The sequence below is a fragment of the Numenius arquata genome, chromosome 5 (genome assembly GCF_964106895.1).
Source record: "Numenius arquata chromosome 5, bNumArq3.hap1.1, whole genome shotgun sequence".
Classification (NCBI taxonomy): domain Eukaryota; kingdom Metazoa; phylum Chordata; class Aves; order Charadriiformes; family Scolopacidae; genus Numenius; species Numenius arquata.
In genome coordinates, this window is record NC_133580.1 from 35,222,773 (window position 1) to 35,245,093 (window position 22,321).

Here is a 22,321-nt window from a genome sequence, read left to right on the forward strand (position 1 = left end):
CTCAAAAATACTTTTGCATTTAAAGACAGCACCTTGGTAAGAAGAAAGGTGTGAAATAAAAGAAGCTTATAAAGTCCACCTGAAATATAACCAGAAGTTCAAGAACATATGTACACTTCTCTGCACTAACACTTGCTTTGCATCGTAGAATATATGACAGGGTTTTAATTAGCTAGCTGTTTGATGGACTTACAATGCTGGAGTACTGTAAGTCAGATCCAAATAAACCAACAAATAACCCTCTGGTAATTCAGGAAATCATTTACAATTTTCAGTTTTAGGTTTTCAAACTGGATATTCTGGACTTTAACTGAAAATATTGCAGCAAATACAAAATTCCTTTTGGAATTCCTTCAGATAACACAAGTTTATCCAGAAAGGCAGATAAGAATATGTAAAAAATAAACAGGTAGTTTCCTATACCTGTGGAGATGCATTTACAGTTCCATTTGAAACACTGTCACAGCTACTTTTACACAAGCTAGAGCTTGACTGCTTTCATAAATACACATATATATTTGAAACTTGCACCTAAAGCCCCAATCTGTGCCCATAACAGTAGCAATCCACATCAGCACTTCCCACCCTCCAGTATAACTGAGCAAACAGTCCAGCTCCATCACTCACAAACAATCATCTTGGAAGCATATCATAGAGTAAGCTCATTGCTTGTATCCAAATTTTGCATTCCTGAAGCAGAATAACTTGTTCTAGTCACTGAGGCAAAAAATGCATTTTCACAACTAACAGTTGTACAGTAAACTTCAAAGCTCTCAGCTGAAATGGTATCACTGTGATTGGCCATGCAGATACAGTGCAGCGTGAGACAGAACTCTACCTGATCAGTGCAACACAGCAGACAAGAGAAAAAGCGTTCAGTAAGGGGGTATAACTATCCACATGGAAAACAGAGGTTCAACAAGTGAAGACGACAGCTGAACATGGTGCAACACTAGCTCATAAGGAGCCTTGATGGTTTCATTTTGACAGCTCATATGCTTCAATCATTGTATGTCTTCCTCAAGGTCAGAAAAGAGTCCAAAATTGAAGCCACCTTTCACAAATTCTAATCTTAACTATAAAACCATTTTTTGTCTCCTCTCCATTAGTGGAAATAAGAACAAAGCATGGAGTAGGATATATACAAGGGCTGCCCTGGACAGACACCAGTGTAGGCCAATGGTCCATCTTTTCCTGTCTTTAGTAGTTGATGGCGATCGATGCTTCAGAAAGGCATCAAGCCCATTGAAACTTAGTTACCTTCTGAATAAGGTTTTTGCCTCTTGAGACAAAAATACTTACAGCAAACCAAAAGACTATAACAATAATAGGAATAATGCATCAGTGGGATTTCCACCTATGTTTAAAACTGGAAATGTGAAGATTTCCCTAATCAGTTTTCCTCAATTCAAACACACACGCATGAATACTCCACATGCATTACTGAAAGGCTGCTTATGAGTATTGGCAGCTACTAATGACTTTGAATTAAAAAAGGCAAGGAAGTAGTTGAGGGGAGAGAGAAAGGAAGGATAAAAGGACAAGAAGGAATCACATAAACGCAGAAGATGTGATCCAAAGTCCAATAAAGCCAATGCAATGATTCATGCTGACTTCAGAAGTCATGCAAGACAGAGTCTGAAAAGGCAGAGAACAGATTTCAGGCCTAATGGTAGACATGTTATTTCTCCAAATGTTATACAACAGAGGACATGATGTTTACTCTAAAATAATGATATGTAAGAAGAGAGATATAGCCCGTTTTGTTTCCTTTTAAATGGCTCTCGCAGCTTTTTCTAACGTGTGATATGGGAAATCTTTTCTTTGCCCCCCCCATTATATCTCCTAAAAAAGATACTGTCCACACACATTCATGTCTATCAGACTGTGTTAGTGGCCACACAACCAGAGCCCTCAGGGATTATGAAAATAATGTGAGCTATGAACTGCATACCCTGCTGGAAAAAGCAGCAGTCAGTGACTAGTTTGAAAATCCTGTTAGCCTTTCGTCATATTCCAGTTAGAAACGAGAGAAAGAAGCGTGGCCAGTCTTTATCCTGGAGCTATTACCCAGAACAGAAATAATACAGGCCTAAAGTTCCATCTGAATCCAGCAACATGTTCCAATGCAGACTATGGTCTGGGTTACTCAACAGGCAAGATGAGACAACGACAAGTTCTTTCAGATCTTCACAGAATAGGAAAAACCTAAAGACTGAGAACATTTCAAGGCTGTATTCAGTCACTAGCCTCAGTGGTCAGCAGCTGAAGGCAAAAATACTGTTTTGCATGAGATAAAAACAAATGCATGCAAAACCCTTTGTTGTGCCACTGCATAAACTTCTTGGCTGCACAATTTATGATTATTGGTTAGAAAAAATAGAACTTATCTATCTGCTCTTCACAGTTGATTGCATATAAAAGCAGTTGAATACAGGCTGTATACTGAGGAGAAGACCAAGGAAAAGTGAGTTTGGTACTGTGCCCAGGCAAGTTAGCCCTAGGACCCAAACCAGTGCCATTTAAAGGCATTGTAGTATACTATGGAAATGACACCAGAAAGAACCTAAAAATCCTATTTTACAAGGAACAGATTGATAAATAAGCAATTTAAAGAGGATTTTAATAAGTATTTTGGCTCCAAAAATTATGTTGTGCTAATAAATAGAATCTGTCAGCACAGATGGGGAAAAATAAGAGGTAATAGAAGCAGAAACATTTCCCAAATAGTTTCAGGCTAAAACTATTATTGAAGCTTTCCCTTGCCTTTCTGGAAACATGAATACAAGAGCATTGTCCTGGGGCGTGAGACCAAGTAAATGAAGCTGACAAGAAACAAGACAACACGATTACAGAAACTTCACCACAAACTGCTTTTTACTATGTACACACACAGCACATAAAACAGGTCCATGATCTCAGGTTCTATTACCACAACATGTATACTAAGCAATGCTATTAGATGAATAGCACCAGGGAACACAAGGTACACTGCTCTTGCCGTTTAGCTACAAATTTCAATGACAGCTCTTGCCTGAAAAGCTGTTGCCCCAGAAACTTCTCAATTTCCTTCCTACCATTATGCCAGATCCCAACATAAATATACATACATGCCAATCCACAAACACATAGTCACATTATCTTAAATGTCTGGATCTCCATAAACCAAGGGTATGGTATGCAACATAGGTACTGTGATGACAAATGTCATTGCAGGTATCAAATTCAGTCTGGAGGGACTGGCCCAGGACACAGCGAGAGAGATGAAAACGGCTCATGATAAGCACCAGACAAGTGACAGAAAACTCTCCAATTGCTTGGCTTCACCCCTTGGTGTTTCATGAGTGCAAGAAACTGCTGCCATGCAAGCAAAGCCTTAACTCTTCCCTGAAAGTGGCTTCTGTGGTAGGAGGATAAGGGCAAACCTATGATGGGATGAGATAAAAGAAGCTCAACGAGAATGAGAAAGTTAGGCAGCAGTATACACAAAGTGGGGTGGTCAGGGGTGGCCAGGAGCTTGTCCTAGTTTATTTGGTGAAAAGGTATGAGAGGAGGGCAACATTACACCTGCCCTGTGTTACATGCATTCTGATACAAAGCTATGAGCTGGCTTACCTACCATGAGTGGCTCCTCAGCAAAATGTATCAGGATATTCCTGGGCTAACTCGCTCTCAGTTTCGTGTCATTTATGCTCCCAACACTTTCAGGCAGGCTGCTTTACCTTTTGGCAATCATACTTTTGAAAAGACACTTGCTTATCTATAAATAGAGGTAGGTATTGAGGAGGATTCACTGTAAGGACTATGTTTCTGAGCACTTCTAAAAATTTGTTTTAAAATCTCACAAATCATCTTTCTGTAGAATCTAAAAAAATGTTTAGACCCAATGATTCTAAAGGAAGAAACAGATAATCTGTACAGGGCACATGTTCATTTCACCATTTTTATACTCCATCATGGAGGTAAGAACTCCATGAAAAATCACCTCCTCCCTTCCCTTGCCCCTTACTCTTTGGTGCTACTAGAACAAGCACTTCCTTCCCTTGCTCCTGGTGAAATCCATCCCATTCCTTGTCAAAATGCTGGGAATGAGAGGGATCAGTAAGAAGATAGCTGCTAGATACAGCTGTGAGTCCTTCCAAAAAATAAGGGATTCATGAGATGGAAATTGCCCTCCCTAACCCTATCACAAGTGGCCTTGAAATAAAGTTCAGTTCCTGCTCATATATGCTTTGAATGTGGCAGTACTAAAACAGTTTTTAAGAGGGAAGATAAACATTTAAGTATGAGGAGACAAGCAGGAAAAATGATGTGGGAACATGTCTGACTTAGTTTTAACGCAGGGTCACTATTCGGTAGACCTGCTACAGATTACTCAGCACCCAGTCGTGATAAATGGAGATTATGCCTCGAAGGGGCAGGTTTACTGACTGGCATCTGTGGATGGGCCAATTCTATTTCATCAGCCTATTATTCACTGTAAACGTCTGGAAAATCCATCTGTTCTTACTTCTCTGTATACACCAGATATGAAATGAAACAAAAACCTGTCTAAGCAAAAAGCAAGAACATGACAAGAATACCCTTAAGACTTTATTCTCACAGCACAAACAGTCTCTGTTCCCCATGCCTCAGACAGACATTTGCTAACACAATAGAAGGTGTCTCTCTGTACTCCCTCTCTCACATCAGATAAACCAAAATACCTCTCAGTGATAGTACAAGACAACATAGTTGCTTGGATTGAGCAATAGACAGCCAAGAAATCTTTCATTTACCCTGACTCTACAGTGACTAGTCTCAAGCAAGTAACTGTATGGGTGATCAGCTCATCTACATGAAAAACAGGGAAAGCAGTATGGGCTCCTGAGAGGCAGTTTGGAAGAGGTGAAGATCTTTACACCTAAAATAACAGGTGAAAGAGATCTGAGTCTTCAAACAAGCAATCAGTTTCAGTTGTACTTCCAGCATGGAAAAATAATAAAAAAGAATTAAAAAGGTAGAACTGGTATATCATCCAGGAAAGTTAGTCTTAGTATGTCTTAGCTACATGGACCACATAGCCATTGCACCAACAGGTATATGTGGACACACACACACATTACCTGTACCTCAGCAATAAATATTGATGAAAATTATTGCAAGCTAAAGGCATATGAGAGATATGATCTACTTTTCTGCAGAGCTAGTTAAGAGCATTAGATATAGTCCATGCAAGACTATGAATAAATAAAACTCAGTGAATCCTTTTTAGGAGAGGGGAGAGAAAGGCACCAAAAATGCTTCTACTTGGCCACATTTTCCCTTTTCTTCTCCACTGGAATTTTTATAAAAATATACCTTTTAATATGGGTCTCCAAAATCCTTCCTAAGCTAGGTGATCAACATGTAGTCTGTCATTACTAGATTTCTCTTCTTGCTCCTCTCTTCAGGTATTGTGCAAGATTTAGCTGTTCATTAACATGAATAAAGCAGCCTTAATACTGTCACAGAAAACATTTTCTAACAGATACCAGTAAGTTGCACTGGCTTGTGGAACAGGTTTGGAATAGGTTCTTCTTACTAGACCTAGAAATTGAATTATTTCTTCATGTTCAGCTGAGAGAAGTTTGGGGATGGAGATGTTCTGCATTTCCAGCAGCAGATCATTCTCGAAGTGTAAACTGACTTTCACATGCGGAAAGAGCTGAGTGTTTAGGTGGTGTTCAAAACCCATAGGAATACTAAGCAAAGAACTGTTTCTCAGTCCAAGGGAGCTAAATGATAAGGAATGGCTCATCAACGAAGCTTTCTAAATACCCATGGTGAGAACATTCCCTTGTTATTTTGCCATATAAACAGTATTTTTAGTTATCGCAGAATTGTTATCATGCTGTGAATGAGAAGTGGTTGTAAATAGAAAGGATTCTACTGCAAAACTGGGGGCCAAGTTGGAAACTGTAGGAAACAGGCATCAGTAGTCACATACCTCAAATATTTACTCCTTTATGTGAGCTGAAAGTGTGATACAAAATCTCTAGTAGGCAGTGGTCCCCACAAAGATACTGTTATGCCTTGAACTAAAATACTAATTTAAGAGTTAGGCTTTTCTTCATGCTATGACTCCTCTGCTCTTTCTAGGAATTATGGAGATTTTTAAATAGTACTAATCCTCACTAGCAGATGGTAGTAGCACTTTGTCACAGTATTATTACATTTAAGTTAACACTTTGGAATTTTAATGCAACGGCTCCAAGACACACTCCTCAAACCCCCCCATAAAAGAGCCATTTCAAAGCTCACATCTACATCTGCTGCCGTCCACAGACTTCTTACCATCATGAGAAGTGGCCTTTGAAACAGCAGTATTAAAAATGATAAAACACCTTCAAATCCAAAATGGTCAGTGGGGATCTATGAAGCAAATCGCAACCAGTAACCTCTGTTGTATTGCTAAAGCAACACTAACATCAAAATACCTCTCCTTGGCACTTACTCCCGAACCTGCCTCGAAACCCAAATGCTGGTTATTCCCAATTAGCAGACATTTGATTACTCATTGCAGATGCCTGGAGGTGAAAGGGAAAGAAAACAGCACACACTCGTCCTATAAGGAGGATTAGGCAGAATGAAGGGATGGGTGTTACGGGAACAACCTTAAGAGCTTCCAAAGTACTGACACCGACAATTTCAATATTCTACTTGTTAATCCAAGCTAGTGGTACAAAATGATGCAAGGACATTGTTTATATAAAGTTAGCCTCTCTCTCCCTTTCATGTTCTGGATGGGAGTCTATAAACCTAGTATTTTCTGAAAACCGTTGTACTCCTTACTTGACACAAAACAAAGACCCAATTAATTCTAGCCTCAGGGATATTTGGCAGTCTTATAAAAAATGGGGGGAAAAAATGCATCCTTTTAAAAAAAATGCTAAAAAAAGCCCCACAGTACTTTAATGAACAGCTTTTTTTAAACTCCTAAATCCTGCAGAAGATGATTTTTAGTAATAGCAGTTTCCAAATGTTATTATTATCTACCTTCCCCTGAGGAAGTATTTACCTCCTCCCTCCCATATACCATTCAGCCCTGCTATTAGAGATCATTGATGTCAAACAGAAAAATATTTTTAAACTATTATCCCCAACTCTTATTATGCCTTGTGTAGAGGAAATACAAGTCCATGGCTATACCTTTACTGCTTTGAATGAGGGTTGGACAAGGCTAGCGTTGACAGAAAACCACATTTTAGCCTCAAGAGCCCAAATGAGGACATATGCCACCAGATAAGTGTGAATGCAGATCCACTCACCACTCTGGCGTTTCACTGAAGAGAGGTCTAACTTTTAATGCAAGCTACTCAAGAGAGGAGGAGAAAGTTAGAGGTCCCCCTCTCACTCCACAGAAGACACCGCAGGCTGTAAATCCAGAAGCATGCTGTATTATTTTCCCTTTTCTTCCTTCCTAAATTAGGTCAAAAGTCAATGGAGCAGGAGCTGTGGCTGTGTGCATCCCTTCCTCCCACTCAACAGCCACAGAAGCCGAACCTACATGGAGGCACACTACAGACTGGCAATAAACTGCTGCACAGAGGAAGCAAAGGAAGATTATTTAATCAGAGGGATAATACTAAGGCACGGGGAGGTACAGTACGCTCGGAGTTATCCTGGGAGCAGTGGGGTGGAAGATGATGCTGTAGTACTCATTGTTTGTATCTGTGTACAACGGTAGTAGGCAACACAAAGGCAAAATGAATCTCACTTTTCTGCAAAGTAACTAGGTACAATTATCAGCTAAAGAAAAAAAAGAGATCTACCACAAAAATCAAATATAAAACTATAGAGGCTGGACAGGGAGAAAAAATCCCATTTTCTAATCTGTAATTTAGTTTCTTTAAAACTTAATATTATCTTCGAGATATATTGTTCTCAAAACATTGTTTGCATTGTATTATTATTCTTTTTAGTAATATTTGGGTCATTCCAGTGCCTCACTCCTTTGGATTTCCCAACTTTCCTCATATGCATACACATACACCTCCTCTATATGGCCCGTCCCAAATATTGAAAGCCCAGTCTCCAGCCCAAGTAAGAGTAACATTACCTGCTATTCCCTAGAAGTATCTTGAATTTTACAAGGCTAGCCTAGCCCATCACTAAGGGTACCCCCCTCCAAATGTTTCTTGCATCCCTTCACCACCCAACCAACTGCTAACCACAAGCCTCCGCCCCCTTCCAAAACTCCTATGTCAAAGGCACTGCCAGAACCTTCCTCCCACTACTCCTGCCCCCAGCGCCTCTCTGCAGCAGAGAAAGCCCTGACAACACTTTGCTTCCTACCTACTCATGCTGTCCTTTACCTGCAAACTCCTCCTTTCCTTGCAGCTAGTCACAGCATCGATGAGGTCCCTAAGACACCACCCTCTCCCTCTGTGATGGTGATTGCCAAGTGCTGTTGATCATTCCCTGTCTAGCTTATATATTGTATATGGGCCATGGCTTTCTCTTGCTCACTCCCCTCACACATATCGTTTGACATAGTCCTTATACATTTTGCAGCACTGGCAAAAATGAGAGAACTTTTTCAAGTAGACGGGTGTTTCTCATGTTTCTCCAGGATACAATCCAATTCCATAACAGGAGAGATAGATACTCCAAAGAGCTGCAAAATCATTTCTCTAGTTAGTTTCAATAATATTTCCATAACGTTCTAGAAACTCCGTGAGGCTTGCTAACGAGGCTGCAGATGCTGTCAGAATCACAGATTATATTTAAACCTCTCTTTTAAACAAAGCAGGGCATTTTGCAACATATATTGTTCCACCTTACCAAAAAGAGCTCTTTTCTTTCTACCTAGACCTCTTCCAAAACCGTACTATGAAATATTTGTCCAAACAAGAGAAACCAAGAGACAGCGAGTGCATATGCATAACCATGCATTACTTCCCCTACTAGGTAAAGCTAGAGAGTAGTATGTTGGCAGCTGATGAGATAATAACTGTTTTTATTTTTGCCAATTTAACCAATGCCATTGGCAATAAAGTACTGTAGGTAATGATTATACACACATTGCTGGCCTTCAATTCACATCAACTCTCTTACTTCACAGCACTACAACTTTTGTTATCACGTGCCACAAGTCAGGGAAGTACTGACATCAGCCACGCTACATCTGCCCTGTCAGTACGTCCCTGTAGACATATCTATGTGCTTTCATTCCTTCGTACCTAGAGTGATCATTCACAAACATGAATGAATGAATCTGTCTCTCAAAAGATGTCAGAAGATTTGCAACTTTGTCTCCTGGTGTACAAACTGTCTGACTCGCAGAGAGATCCAAGCCCTCTCTTTTACTTCATCTTGAAATCTTCTGACAACCAACTTTTTGTTTCATATTTGTACAGCTTCTATCACAGTGGGGTGCCATTTCACGATTTGTATTCACGTTCTGGCTTCCTGCAAGTAAAAAGCCTCCCAAATCTCTGTGTTGTTACTTAAGGTAGAAACTAATGTCATCCCAAATTACAGAAAAATCCAGTCAATTATTTTCAAAAAGAATAATTCCTCTGATTACTGAAAAAGCGTGTGTTTATACATTGTATATACATACATAAATACATACTCCATTGCTAGTTAGTAACCTGTATCATGGAGCTGGAAATGTGAGTAGTACATTGTAAAAGATATTGATAACAAATTTATTAGTGGATATACTGCACTACTGCTTGGGTCTATAGGTTCACAAAGGGTAGAGCTGAAGAAAGACTGCCTTAGGCACAATAACTGACTTTTGGGGGTATATTTGTCTCAAAAGAGGTCAAATAAATGGAATTCCAGAGAAATAAAAAGCAGCTTTATCTGTCCAAATTACAGATATTTCTGTTATGATATGTTTAACTTTATTCTCCCTGGACAGAAAAACCCAGATATTTAAGAGTATAAAACACAGCAACCATCACAACTGCTTGTCATGAACTTGGAATACAAGAGAGAAAGAAACAAACAAAAATAGCGAAAGGGAAAGGTATGTGTATTTTAATACAACCAATAATATCTATCGTCTTTCATTTGCCATATAACACACAGCCCATACTGGACACGGGCTGTACATTGCCAGTACTCTACAGTGGCTTTGCCGAGTGAGAACCAGATCTTTTCTACTGTCTTTTTCCCTTTATCAACTCTCCGGTACATGAAATGATTTTAAAACATTCTCAAATGTTTAAGCTGCACACTATAAAGACTGCAAGAAGGCAAAGGGTATACAACAACAAATATCCTTGGTTAATAGCGTTTGGTCCAAAGATGTCCCCACTGTGTGCTTTCAAGCCCATGGTATACTGCCAGACAACTTTTAACACTGGTTGCAATCAGTGAGGTAACTCTGCAATACTCTTGTCACCTGAAAAAGACAACTGACATCTTCAAAACATCTCAATTGCTCAGGAGCTTAAGCTCAACTGGCAGTCAGTCACTTGAGATCCTGCACGCTTTAAAAACAAATCAAGTTACCATCTGTCATCAGGTCTGGGTCCCGAACACAGGTTTTGAGTTGGAGTCCCAAGGCAGGGAAGCCTGCCCTGTGCACATTTTCATTTCTCTATTTAAAAAGCATTTGCAAAAGGGGTCATTGTTATATCCATATATGTTAAAATGAGGCACAGTGAATCCGGGACTGGCATTCAGGTCTGCTGCTACGCCATCCTCTGCTCTCTCTTTAGGTCTCATCCAGAGCTACTTTCCACAGCACCAGAGTGGTGCTATTTGATTGTGATTTATCACAAGTGAATTATTATAATGAAATCACCAACTCAATTTAAGCCTCTGAGAAAGATATGGTTGGACTAACAAAAAATTGTTCTGCAAAACAAGCAATTATTGTTAGGTTCACTAGATATTGGCCTTGGCAATCCAACTGATTATAGAAAGTTAATGATTTAAAAAGCAATGAAGAAATAAGAGATTAAATCCTTTAAATCTGCATGAAAGGCTCCAAGAGGAATTTTACAGTGATTTTCACTGCATATTTTATTAGATATGTGATATTTTATTCATGGGTAAAGCAAATATAACAATTAGGAATAATTAGCATTTCAGCACAGAGTGTTATCTAATAGGTTAAAATACACATATAATTCTTCATTTAAATTCTGTGTCTTCACATTTTCCCCTTTCTGGTTCAGAACTTTTCCATTTAGCATAGCACTTACAGTAACATTATACAGCTCCCAAAGAAACAGAAACAGAGAGAACCAGTGGCTCTTGCCCTTGATATCTTATTTTTCTCCCCTCCTTGCATTTTTACTCATTTTCTTTTTCAATTTCCTCTTGAGCATAGCTTGTCAGATAAACCCAGCATAACTCCCAGGAAGCTTTTTCCCTTTAGTCTTTTTTCCCCACCCTACTCCCCACTCATTCAAGAACCAATGTTTCCCTGCTTTAAATCTAACTCTGCACATAAAAATCCATCAGTTTACAGGTGACTGAAACTACAGTATTTGTTTCTATACCACCTCCTCCACTACAACTTTAATGCTACAGAGAAATACTGTACTTACTATATTTTCCTTTCTCATTAAGCGTCACTTTTTATGTGGTGGTGGTTTTGGTTTTGTTTTTTAATGCAACACTTTGAGCTCACAGAATACCCCTTCCTTGAGCTGATGCAGTTATCCCAGACCAAAGCAGGAACAAGGCTCTCCAGCTGAAGTGCACTCTGTGGTACAATACAGAATACAAAATACCTCCTTCTCTGAATTAAGTGTATTATCACTGAAACTAGGATATAAATTTTGAACCTTACAAAATTACAGCACTACACAATTTCAAGCCTGTTCCTTTGCCAAGTTTCATAACTGCCATCCAAACGCCAGTACATTTCATCTACTAACCTTCACTTTCAGCCTGTGTCCTCCTTGTTACACAGATCAGTTATAACTCTCCAAGTCACATAAACCATTATTAATTATAGCGGTTGCAGACACAAGAGAATCTTTCCCTTACTCCATCATCCCTCACAACCGCTTGGCCAACAATATCCAGAAACCGAAGCCTGACTACTGTAATGAAGAATAGCAGAGGAAACTGCCCTGCTGGTCCTCATTGGAAGGGACTGAAGTACAGAAAGATGCGGCAAGACAGACACCTTTTCCTCACCCATTCTTCCACTAGGTGCTTCCATTTTAGTCTCTGTGTTTAAATTACTACATCAAGACTACACAACTAAATTCTACTTCGTAGTGGGAGACAACAGCACTTCCTCTTCTCCCTGTGCTGTTTCAAATGCACAAGCCAGCTAAAATCTGTGCCCAGAAAGTTTTGCCCAGGCCTTCCTTACCTGGTGCTGACAATGGTTTAAATGGCACAGCGCTTATTTAAATGCACTTATTTAACATGCATTTAGCACATATTCCATGCCAAGCATCACATTTCACCAGCTCAGTATTGCACCTTCTTCAATACAGTCTATTTAGCCCAGGTATGCAACAAAGCCATCGTCAACATTACTCAAAAAAGGCTAATATAGCCTTTGATAACTACTGCAAGCAACAGGTCAAATCCTACTTGCTAATGGCAATAGTAGATAATGCAGGAAGATAAAATAACATCACAGAAGGAAAGGAATCACATCTGTATCCAAGAAGCCCAGCAGGAAGCCAGTTGCTAGACAGTCAATTAGTCTAGGGTACAAAATGCCCCAGAGAAACATGAGCTTTCAGACCTAGATCCCAGCCATTACAACAGTTTGTCGGCAAACTGTGTTTTGCTTTACTGTTGGGCTGTGGCTGTCATACTTGCCTCTTGGCACTTCCAGATAGCACAAACAAATGGGCTCTCGGAGATGGGAAGCAGCATGACCGGAGCCATGAACGGGACTGTAAGGTCTATAGGATGCACAGGTGTGGAGCCATCCAGATTTTAACAGACATGCCAAGCCCTGCCTCTCAAATCAAAGTTTTCTTCCAATTTCACTAGCTTAAATAATAACTTATTACTTCTGGAATTCAAATCTAGTGTAAAAAAAATACAACAAAACAAAACCAAAACCCCATAAAGTGACATCTGAGTTTGCAGATGCAGAAAGGAATCCTATTTTCCATCACTACCAGTGTATCACCTGAAGTCAACATTTTGCACATACCAAGCTATCATGTATCGTAATTTACTTATGTAACATGTTTTCAGAGTTCGATTATTTTCTCATATTTGCTAAAAATATAGATCATTTTGTGAATACTGTTTGCTTTTCCTATTGGTCACTTTGAAGTCCAGCAACAGCAATTGTCTATGTCGAATAAGATTTTAAACACTGAAGATATAAAACACAAACTATGTTTGGAGAGCATGTAGATGAAGAGATGCTGTCATATTTACCATACAGCATTTTACCATGCTGTCATATGTAATTCAGGTAATTAAGAAAATTAACTAGAAACTAATAGCCAAATAGAACTACTCTTTCATATACTATTTTTAAAATCATTGTTAACATGCTGAAAAAAAACCAATCAAGCAATGGAGTAGCAGTGACAAAGAGTAAAAATACAAACCTCAAAAGGCAAAAGCCTCCAATAAATTTCAGCAAAAAACAGACTGTCATGGCAGATTATAGATAGCTATATATCAAATGGAAGAAAATGATGTGAGTTCAAGTCTATATCTAGGGAGTAACCTAATGGCTTACAAAAGTCATCTCCTGCCAATACCACTTGCTTTACAGGGCCAGGGAGTGGAAGAGAACCATACTTAATGCCTTTGTTCATTAAGTTAAATGAACCTTAGTTGGTAGGTTTATGTAGTCACAGTCTTAAAAGATTTTTCTCCAGTGTGTTTTTTCAAAGATGGCATTGTGAGAATAAAGACTCTGTGCATCCATAAGTACTCATCTGAAAGCACGCAGCAGCAGCGATTGCCATGTCAGACATTTGTTAGGACCACTTGAAAATGGATGGTTGGGTTTTTTTCTCTGTCTTTATCAAGGACAAAGAACTTGAAGTAATGCTAAGAATTATTTAAGAACATGAAAAGGAGCTGCCTGCTGTAGTCAGCAATCCACAGGCTCAGTTTAAAAAAATCTTCTGGAGTCAATTAAGCAACTCACCTGGATTATGACAAACTGATCAGGCCCTGGTGATCACTAAGAAACACTCCAGAAAGCAGTGACACCTAATGGCAAACATGCCTTTGGAGGACAGCAAGCCGTGATCTATGGCATGGAAAATTATTCCTCTTTAGCTGCAGAGTAACTAGCACTAAAACACATTACAGGGACTGAAATACTATCGCAAATGTAAGCACTTGGGAGAGAGTCTGAGAAACAGTGCACATATAGAAACACAGAGTATGTCACGCATGCTGTGCAGTTAAGTAGAACATAGTTACTAATAAAACCTGCTGGCTGCTAAGCCACAGCACAATGTTTCCGGGTCTTCATCCATATATATGTTTGAAAAAGTAACCTTGGCACATTCTAGAGCATGGAAAACAGACCTGAACACTCATCTGTAGACACTATAGGCACATAGACATTTATTTGGTTTTAAAATCTGTTTTGCTTCCTTGTCCTGACTTTACAAAATGTATGTGAGAATCCTGCAATCAACAGTTAGTGATACATACTACATACCTTCTAATGAGGCTTTACCAATAGTGCAGCAAATTAAATTCCCATTACCAATACACAACACAAAACAAGCCAAGCTGCATTGTAGTACAACAGCTTACGAGATGAAACATGGACGTGCATACCACCATGCTAGCTGACTCCCTTTCCCTTAAAAAAAAAAAAAATCCTACATTTTAAAGGCACTACCATATTAACAGACGTAAGCAACAGACCTCATGTTGGAATTGCCATGATATTATTGTTCATGGTACAAAAGAACTTAAAAGTATGAGCCAAAACTCAGGACCCAGCCACGCTGGGAACTTGCCTAACACAAGGAATGCAGCAGTCCTGGCCTGCAAAGTCTAAAAGCTAAGACGGGTAAGGAAAGAGCAGATCTAATTTTCTCTCTCAGAAAAAAAATATATAGTATATACATATAAATATATCTATTAAAACCATATATATAAATATATGTCAAAGCACATACAATATATATAACTATATTATATGTATTTCTGAACTTTCCATTGAAAATAAAAAAGTTAAGGGTAGTATGCAACTGTATGACAGAAGCCACTGATAAACATAAAAAAGCAACTTGAAGTAATCAGGGTGCCTGAACTATTGCTGCACACTGCTGCAATGAACTAGACTTTAAAAATATGTTAGTGTATGCTAAATACTAATACTCTTGTACCATACTATGTGACCACTGCCCTAGCTGATTCTGCTGCACCTAATATACACATACATGCATATATGTTTCTATAGGCACAATAGGAAATCCATATGTTTTTACATATCCATATGTATTACTATGTACATATCAAGGGAAAAAAATGAGCACAAAGTATAAAATATAAAAGCATGAGACCATCAGCTGTAGAAGATACAAAGCATACAGAAATTGTGCAGTTGACAAGGAATGCCACCTAATCCCTGCTTAATTAAAGCACTGTTCTAAACTCCTGTTGAGGGAGTGAGGAGTGTGGGACGACTGATGTATGAAGAAAATATCAGGCAGCGTGGCTAATCTCAAAGACTTTGGAGCTTTCGAGCTACATAAATCAGAGCGACTTTTTGAATAGCCTCATAAAACACAAAATCATTGCCATTCCACTCACGACTTTCAGATTCTTCCTACAGCATACAGATCATTAGGAAACTTCTAAGCAATCAAGTAATGTGGGGCTGATGAAATTACTCAATCAATGCATGGGCTGAGAGAAGCACCATAATACAGAACTGCACAGTTTTGACATGGTAACCCTGGCCCTTTCTTTTTTATGTAGGGGTAAGGGAAATTACAGTGAAGTCGATTCATTTCAACATTTTCACAAGAGTGCTTAATGTAGTCTTTCTGAACTGCCAGTTCCTGTTTATAATAGCAGGGCAGCAGAAATGTACAGACTAGAAGCAGCCCTACCAATGTTTAAAATATGATATAGGAAAATGTTTATTTTTAAATGCATGCATTTACATACACACAGACCTGCTCTAATGATCAAAACCAGCAGCTGTAACCATTCAGAAGACAGAAATATGAAAAAGTGTATCATAGACAAATACCAGTCACCGTACCCCTCCCACTGCCATCACCAAGTCATTAATCTCTACTCACTAAATTGTAACATTTTCTGTCATTGTCTAAGAAATGGCTGATAACATACTTCAATACAGAAAACATCCCTTTACAGGAAACACATCAAATAATGCGTAGGCAAGCAAGACAGTTAGTGCATTATACTGAAAAAGTACAAGCTACCAGAAAAAGGGTACGCACAGGTAACGTGTTATTTCTTATGATCACCTGCCCCTCCCAAACGTGGGAAAATGTTTTCCACTTGAATATTTTAACACTGCAGAATGAGCAAAAGATAATGCATTTATTTTGTTTGTTGCCTAAGGCATCAGTACTACCTCTGGTAGCATTTCTTTCCCCCTGAACTGAGCATTCTGTTTTTTCCTGTGGCTTTATGAATTCTTCTGCAGTTAATTTGTTCATAGAATACTCTGCTACTGCTTTTTCAAACTCATATAAATAAATACAGTTTACTATTTATGTCTAAATATTTTATACATAAGTTTACCCAGTACAAGTTGAAGAAAGCAAAAGGGGGTCAAAAGATCCAGGTCACAAAATACAGTGGTGTTACTAGGGGCCAAATTTTCATCTGCAAGCTGTAATATTTAGCTGTCTACCCATTTAGTGTTAAATAGTTCTAATTTCAGGTCATTTATTTTCACTGTATTCATTTTAGTAGATTTAAAGCTCTGTGTAATGATTATCAGTTTGCCATTTTCATGGCAACATAAACCAGCCCTCAAAAAGAGGCAATCCCCTTGTCAACTGTACTAATTGTCTCTCAAGACAAATTAATCATGTGAGAAACAACTACTTTGGTGGGTGGTTTTGGGGTAGTTTTTTTTTTTTTTGCTTTCAGTGAGGATTTACTGTGGTGATGCATCTAATCACTAACGGCATTATAAAAAACATTAATGGTAAAATGTATTGCACCCATCATATGTAAACAAGTGAAACAAACAAAATTGTCATTAAACGAAGACAGAAAAGGTAAAGGAATCTTCTCCCTTGATGCTAGTGCAAAGGCATACAGCTCTTCCAGCAATGCTCCTTTAGCCAGGAGGATGGGAGACAAGGGATTGCAAAGAAACTCCGCATCTGCTACACAGTCAAAATTTCCCCCCAAATCCTAAGATTTGATCGGTTTATTATAAGCTCCTAAGAAAGAAATCGTAAGATGGAACCATCTCCTAGTGTCGCTTTAACAGTCTACAACTGGGAAGAATTAAAAATAAAAAAAAAGTAATTCTCCCTTTAAAAGGAGGGGATAAAGCGCTGTCTCCCCTGTGCAATATTTGATGCCCAGTCGCACACAGCTATAAGGACTGACCCCTATAAAGTTGCGGTACCTAAGGGGAGCGGTAGCCCGTGGGCTCGGAGGTGGGGGGGTGCTACACGAAGGGCTGGCGCATCGCTGCCCAAATCTCGGTGTCCTGCAGGAAAGCTCTTGGCGGCGGGCTCTTCCCGCTTCCCCTTTCACAGAAACCCGCTACGGATCCCCACGACCGGCACCGGCAGACATGTTTATAAAGCCACCCCCGGGGAGAGCGGCAGCTGCCCCTCGGCGGGGACCGGCACCGCCCTGGGGACCTCCCCAAACCCCCTGCGGAACCCTGCCCCCCAAATGCACCTTCCCCGGGGCAGCGCGGCGCCGGCCGGCCGCCCGCCCCCGCGTTCCCAGGCTCCCGCTCCGCCTGCGTGCGGTGCCTGCAGATGGGCGAGCGGCCGCGGGGGAAGCGCCCTCCTCTCCTCTTCTCCCCCCCGCGCATCCCCGGCCGGCGCAGGGGGGCGACCCGCTCTCGCCAGTCGCGGGAACAAAAAACGCTGCTCGGCAGCGGGGCTCGGCGCTTCCCAGGGATGCGCCCGCCGAGAGGAAGGGGTTGCCGGGCCGGAGATGGCTCCGGAAAACGGAGAGAGAGGGGGGGAAAGCCCCGGCGACCTCTCCCAGCCTGGGAGCGCGGGCAACGCCGTTGCATGGGCATCACCCGAGCTGCCCCGCCGCGGCCGGGAGGGGGGGCCCGCCGCCGCTGCCAGCTGCCCCCCTCTGCAACCGCCGCCGGCGGGGGAGGCCGCTACCCTTCCCGGGCGCCGCGGCCCCGGGAGGCGCCCGGCCGGCCGGCGGGGTGGCGGCCCGGGAAGGGGGGGCGCGGGGCAGCCGGAGCACCTCCGCCCCTGCGGCCGCCCGCCCGCGGGAGGGGAAGCGCTCACGTTGCCAAACCACCTGTTCGGCCGCGGGAGAGGAAGGCGGGATGGTGGTGGGGGGTGAAGGAATTAAGAGGGGGGGGGCTTTGCGTGGCTGGCACGGTGGTGTGAGAAATATGGGGAGGCTTTAGGTCACCCCCCCGGTGAGCCGGGGCAGGAGGAAGGCAGGCTGGAGCTGAGAGGCTGCGGGGAGGGACGGGGGAAGTGCCTGAGCCCTGGCCCCCCTAGATCGTCAGCCGCACAAAATCTCAAGGTCTAAAGCACGCACGTACCCCGCCGACAAGAAGCCTTTACACAGAGCGGTAGGAGGAGAAAAGAGGACGCCTAAGATCCCAGTGGAAAGCTGTTATAAGAGGGGAACAAACAAAAAAAAAGCAAGCGAACAAGGGATAGAAAAGAGCCGGGGCTGCGGGGGGAGCGGAGGAAGCCTGCCAAGAGAGGGAAGGTTGCAGAGGAGAGCTAGAAAAGTGTCCAACAGCACCAGCAGACGCAGCACCCCCTTACCGATATGAATGATTGAATCTGCAATCGCGGCTTTCCAGGTTCGAGTCCAACAGACGGACACGACCAGGATGAGGGAAAAAACTTCCATCTCCTCCGGAGGTCCAGGCTTTGTAACAACAGATCTCTTCGCCCAACGGTGCCACCGCGGAGGGCAGCGCGGCGCAGGAAACCCAAGAGTTTGAGGTGCCGCCGGAGGAGCGCGTAAATCCCGGTGGCTGGCACACAGCCGCGGCTGGGCAGGGAGCGAGTCCGGGGCTCCGAGCGCCTCTCTCCTCGGCGAAACCCCGGTGTCACTTCGGGGGGCTCCTGGGCAGCACCAGAGTTGCTGGGAGCGCCGGCAGCAAATCCATCCAGCCCGGGCGCCGGCGCTGGCAGCGGACGCCTCTGCCGGTCAGACAATCCCCATCCTTCCGCCGGGTCCAGGGATCCGCTCGGTCCCGGCTGCTGAACAGCAACTTCCAACCCACACCACGCACACGCTCACACACACACACACGCAGACACGCACACAGGCACAGACACACACAACCCCTCTTGGCCAGAGAAGCCCCAGGAGCCCGCAGCAAATAGCTCGCCTTCAGCGAGGGAGGAGGAGCGGGCAACCCGGAGAGCAGGCGATCCCGCTTCCAGCAATCAGATTCCTGCAGGAAAAGCCCCCCCGGAGGCCAAAAAACAAAGTGAACTTCAAGGTAATGCAGATAGTAATGCAGAGATTTCCCCCCACCCTTCGCTTAAAAAAAAAAATTGCTTCCTACAACTGGAGGAAAAATTAAAAAAAAAAAAAAAAAAAAAAGAAAGAAATCTGCAAATGAAGCCCGGCGTGCTGTCTCTGTCGCGCAAGGTAGCGGTTGGACAGGGCAGGAGCGAGAGGAGGAGTGCCCGGAGCAAGGCAGAGGAAAGCAGATGATGGTCTGCAGGTTGGTTTTGGAGCTCGCTTTGCTGGTGGGATGCAGAGAGAGCTGGCAGATCCAGCACCAGCCAGCACGTTGCCTAGAAATGGATCACCTAGGAGAAGGAGAGAGAGCGAGAGATAAGTGCTATCAGCCAGAGAGGGAGAAACAGAGAGAGCGAGCGAGTGAGAGCGCTTCTCTCTAATAACCACCTCCTCCCCCTATCTGCAATACAAGGGAGAAACAAAATAGAGCTCTCATCTCCCTTGAAATCTTCAGCTGGGACTAAGGAAGAGACATAGGCAGGAATGCATACAGCCTAAAAATACATTAGGGGGAGGGAAGGGGGGGGGGGGGTAGTGAGAGGGGGAGAAGATCTTTTTGAAGTGTTACGCTGAGCTTAAAAAAAAAAAAAAAAAAAGAAAAAAGAAAAACACCCCATTTATTTAACCTTGTAACTCCACTGCAGGTATCAAGTTCAAAGCTAGATGGGTACTTTTGCTCCTCAGTCTTTGACAACTGAGTCAGGGACATTGCTTGAAGGGGAAAAGGAAAAAAAAAAAAAAAAAAAAGGGGGAAAAAAATCAGGGACACCTGGCCTCAAGGGGAAAATGAAGACCTAAAAATCTATTAATATTACTTTAATTATCTGTGTTCTTGATGGAATTCTCACAGTTCTTTAAAGCAATGAATTGGCTTTTTGCTTCTTCTCTCTTTAGGTAGTGGAGAAATTTCTGTGGGAAAACATTTAGAGCGCACTTTTCATGCTCGGAGTACTATGAATTTGTTAACCAATTAATCCGCAGACTTCTCATGCTGTAGTTAAATACATTATCCCCATTACACAGACAGAAAATTGCACAGAGGTTAAGTATGTTCCTATAAACTAGTCTAAATCCCCACTTTATGTCTTGTTACACTTTCTTTTTACTTTGATTTTTCTAGTCACACTAGAGACAGGAGGCAGAAGTCAAAGAATTGCTCCATCATAGTGGTTATATCCTAAACTCATGTAAGTAATTGATAAAGACCCAGTAGTCCTTATAGAAGTCTAAACAGAGGCTGATCAATCCCTTTTCTTCAGAAAGAAACTTTTTTTTTTTTGAAGGCATGTCCTTAGTTATAGCACTTATATGCAAGTGGGATATAATGAATTTCATCTTTCTCCTGACTTGCATATGTCTTTCAGCCAATTACTAGCTAATAAGCACACTTGTATATTAACAAAATATAAGGCTTTAGTTTCAGAGGGAGAAATAAGACTTTTAAGAAAAGACAAACTAAATTAGTGTTAAGGAGCAAAATAATTGGATCTATAAAAAAATCCACCATCAGCAATTTTTACTTTGCTTATGTCCACATTGGCAGGTGAGTACTTCCCTAAAAATGGTAATACTCAAAAGGCTTGAAGCCTTGCCATATCCAAAGCACAAGGCAGGGCTCATCTTCTCACTGGCTAGAATGGGCTTTCTCTCTTCTAAGAGCTGTAACAAATCACAACTAAAATTGACTTTAAGAGACAAAAGAAAAGGTACATAAAGAGAACAAAAAATGATGAGCAGTGTGAAGCAAAATTCTCACAAATTTCGTCACTCAGATGCTGCATTTGTCCATATCCTCTGTGCAAGTGACAGATCTGTTATCTATACCAGCAAAAAAGAAGCTTATATTTTTTCTATAAATTGCAGTTTATGCACAGTATCAATGAGTGTAATGGGCATTAATTTCACAAGTAATAAATTCTGATTCATATGAGAAGCTTTTGGAGCTGTTTGGGTCATTATTACTTCTCCACAAAAGAACGAAGTTCACAAGAAATGTTAATTTGCTTTTTTGGGGGGCATGTCAGAGCAGTACTCTTTAATAATGTACAATTCATAGTAGGCAGAATAGGAAATGTAATGGAAACTTTTGGAAAATTGTAAGTTTTTAATTCTCAGTTTAGATAATACTAAGAATTTTGAGGCCTTATCTAGAAAGCAGCTATCCTTACTGACTCTCTAAAGCATCCAGTACCCTGAATTGGCCACACTAAATGGAAATTTTCGCTTAAGTCTGTAGACATACTTAACAGGACAGGAGGCACAGCCAAGAGTTTGTAGTTCGCAAATACCCTCTAACTAATAAAAATGCTTTTGGAGTGTAGCTCTGAATAATAATTCCAGTGGAACAAGACCAAAGTAAAGTTAAAATGTAAATTCAAATAAACTTATCTTAAGTAACGAATGCATTATTGACTTCATATGCATCCGCCACAGAGATAAACAATTTGCACTTCCTCACTTTCATTCTCTTCAATTCTTATTCAATAAAACCAAAAATTGGTGTCTTCCATTTAAATAGACTGAAAAATCCGACGCTATATGGTTAGTTCAAGGTATTAGAGAAAAATGTTGAAAAAGGATAACGGTCTCTTCTACTTAATATACGGTAAGCTTTTGCAGAAAGTTAAAGTTAGGGGAAAAAAAAAGAATTCAAGAACAGGAGTTACTGATACTGTGAAAATACTGTACAAGAAAAAAAAGACTAGTAATCAGACCAGGGTAAACTCAAGCC

General features: G+C 41.3%; 1 protein-coding gene across 2 annotated transcripts in view; it reads right to left on the reverse strand.

The window, feature by feature from the left end:
• The window catches only part of GRID2 (glutamate ionotropic receptor delta type subunit 2), a 764,624-nt gene extending 745,661 nt beyond the window's left edge, over positions 1-18,963 (reverse strand). For both annotated transcript variants that reach the window (XM_074147380.1, XM_074147378.1), the window contains exon 1: positions 18,876-18,963. In XM_074147380.1, coding sequence (XP_074003481.1) covers positions 18,876-18,963 — 88 coding nt within the window. The remainder of the gene's footprint in view (positions 1-18,875) is intronic.
• Positions 18,964-22,321: the final 3,358 nt, after the last annotated feature.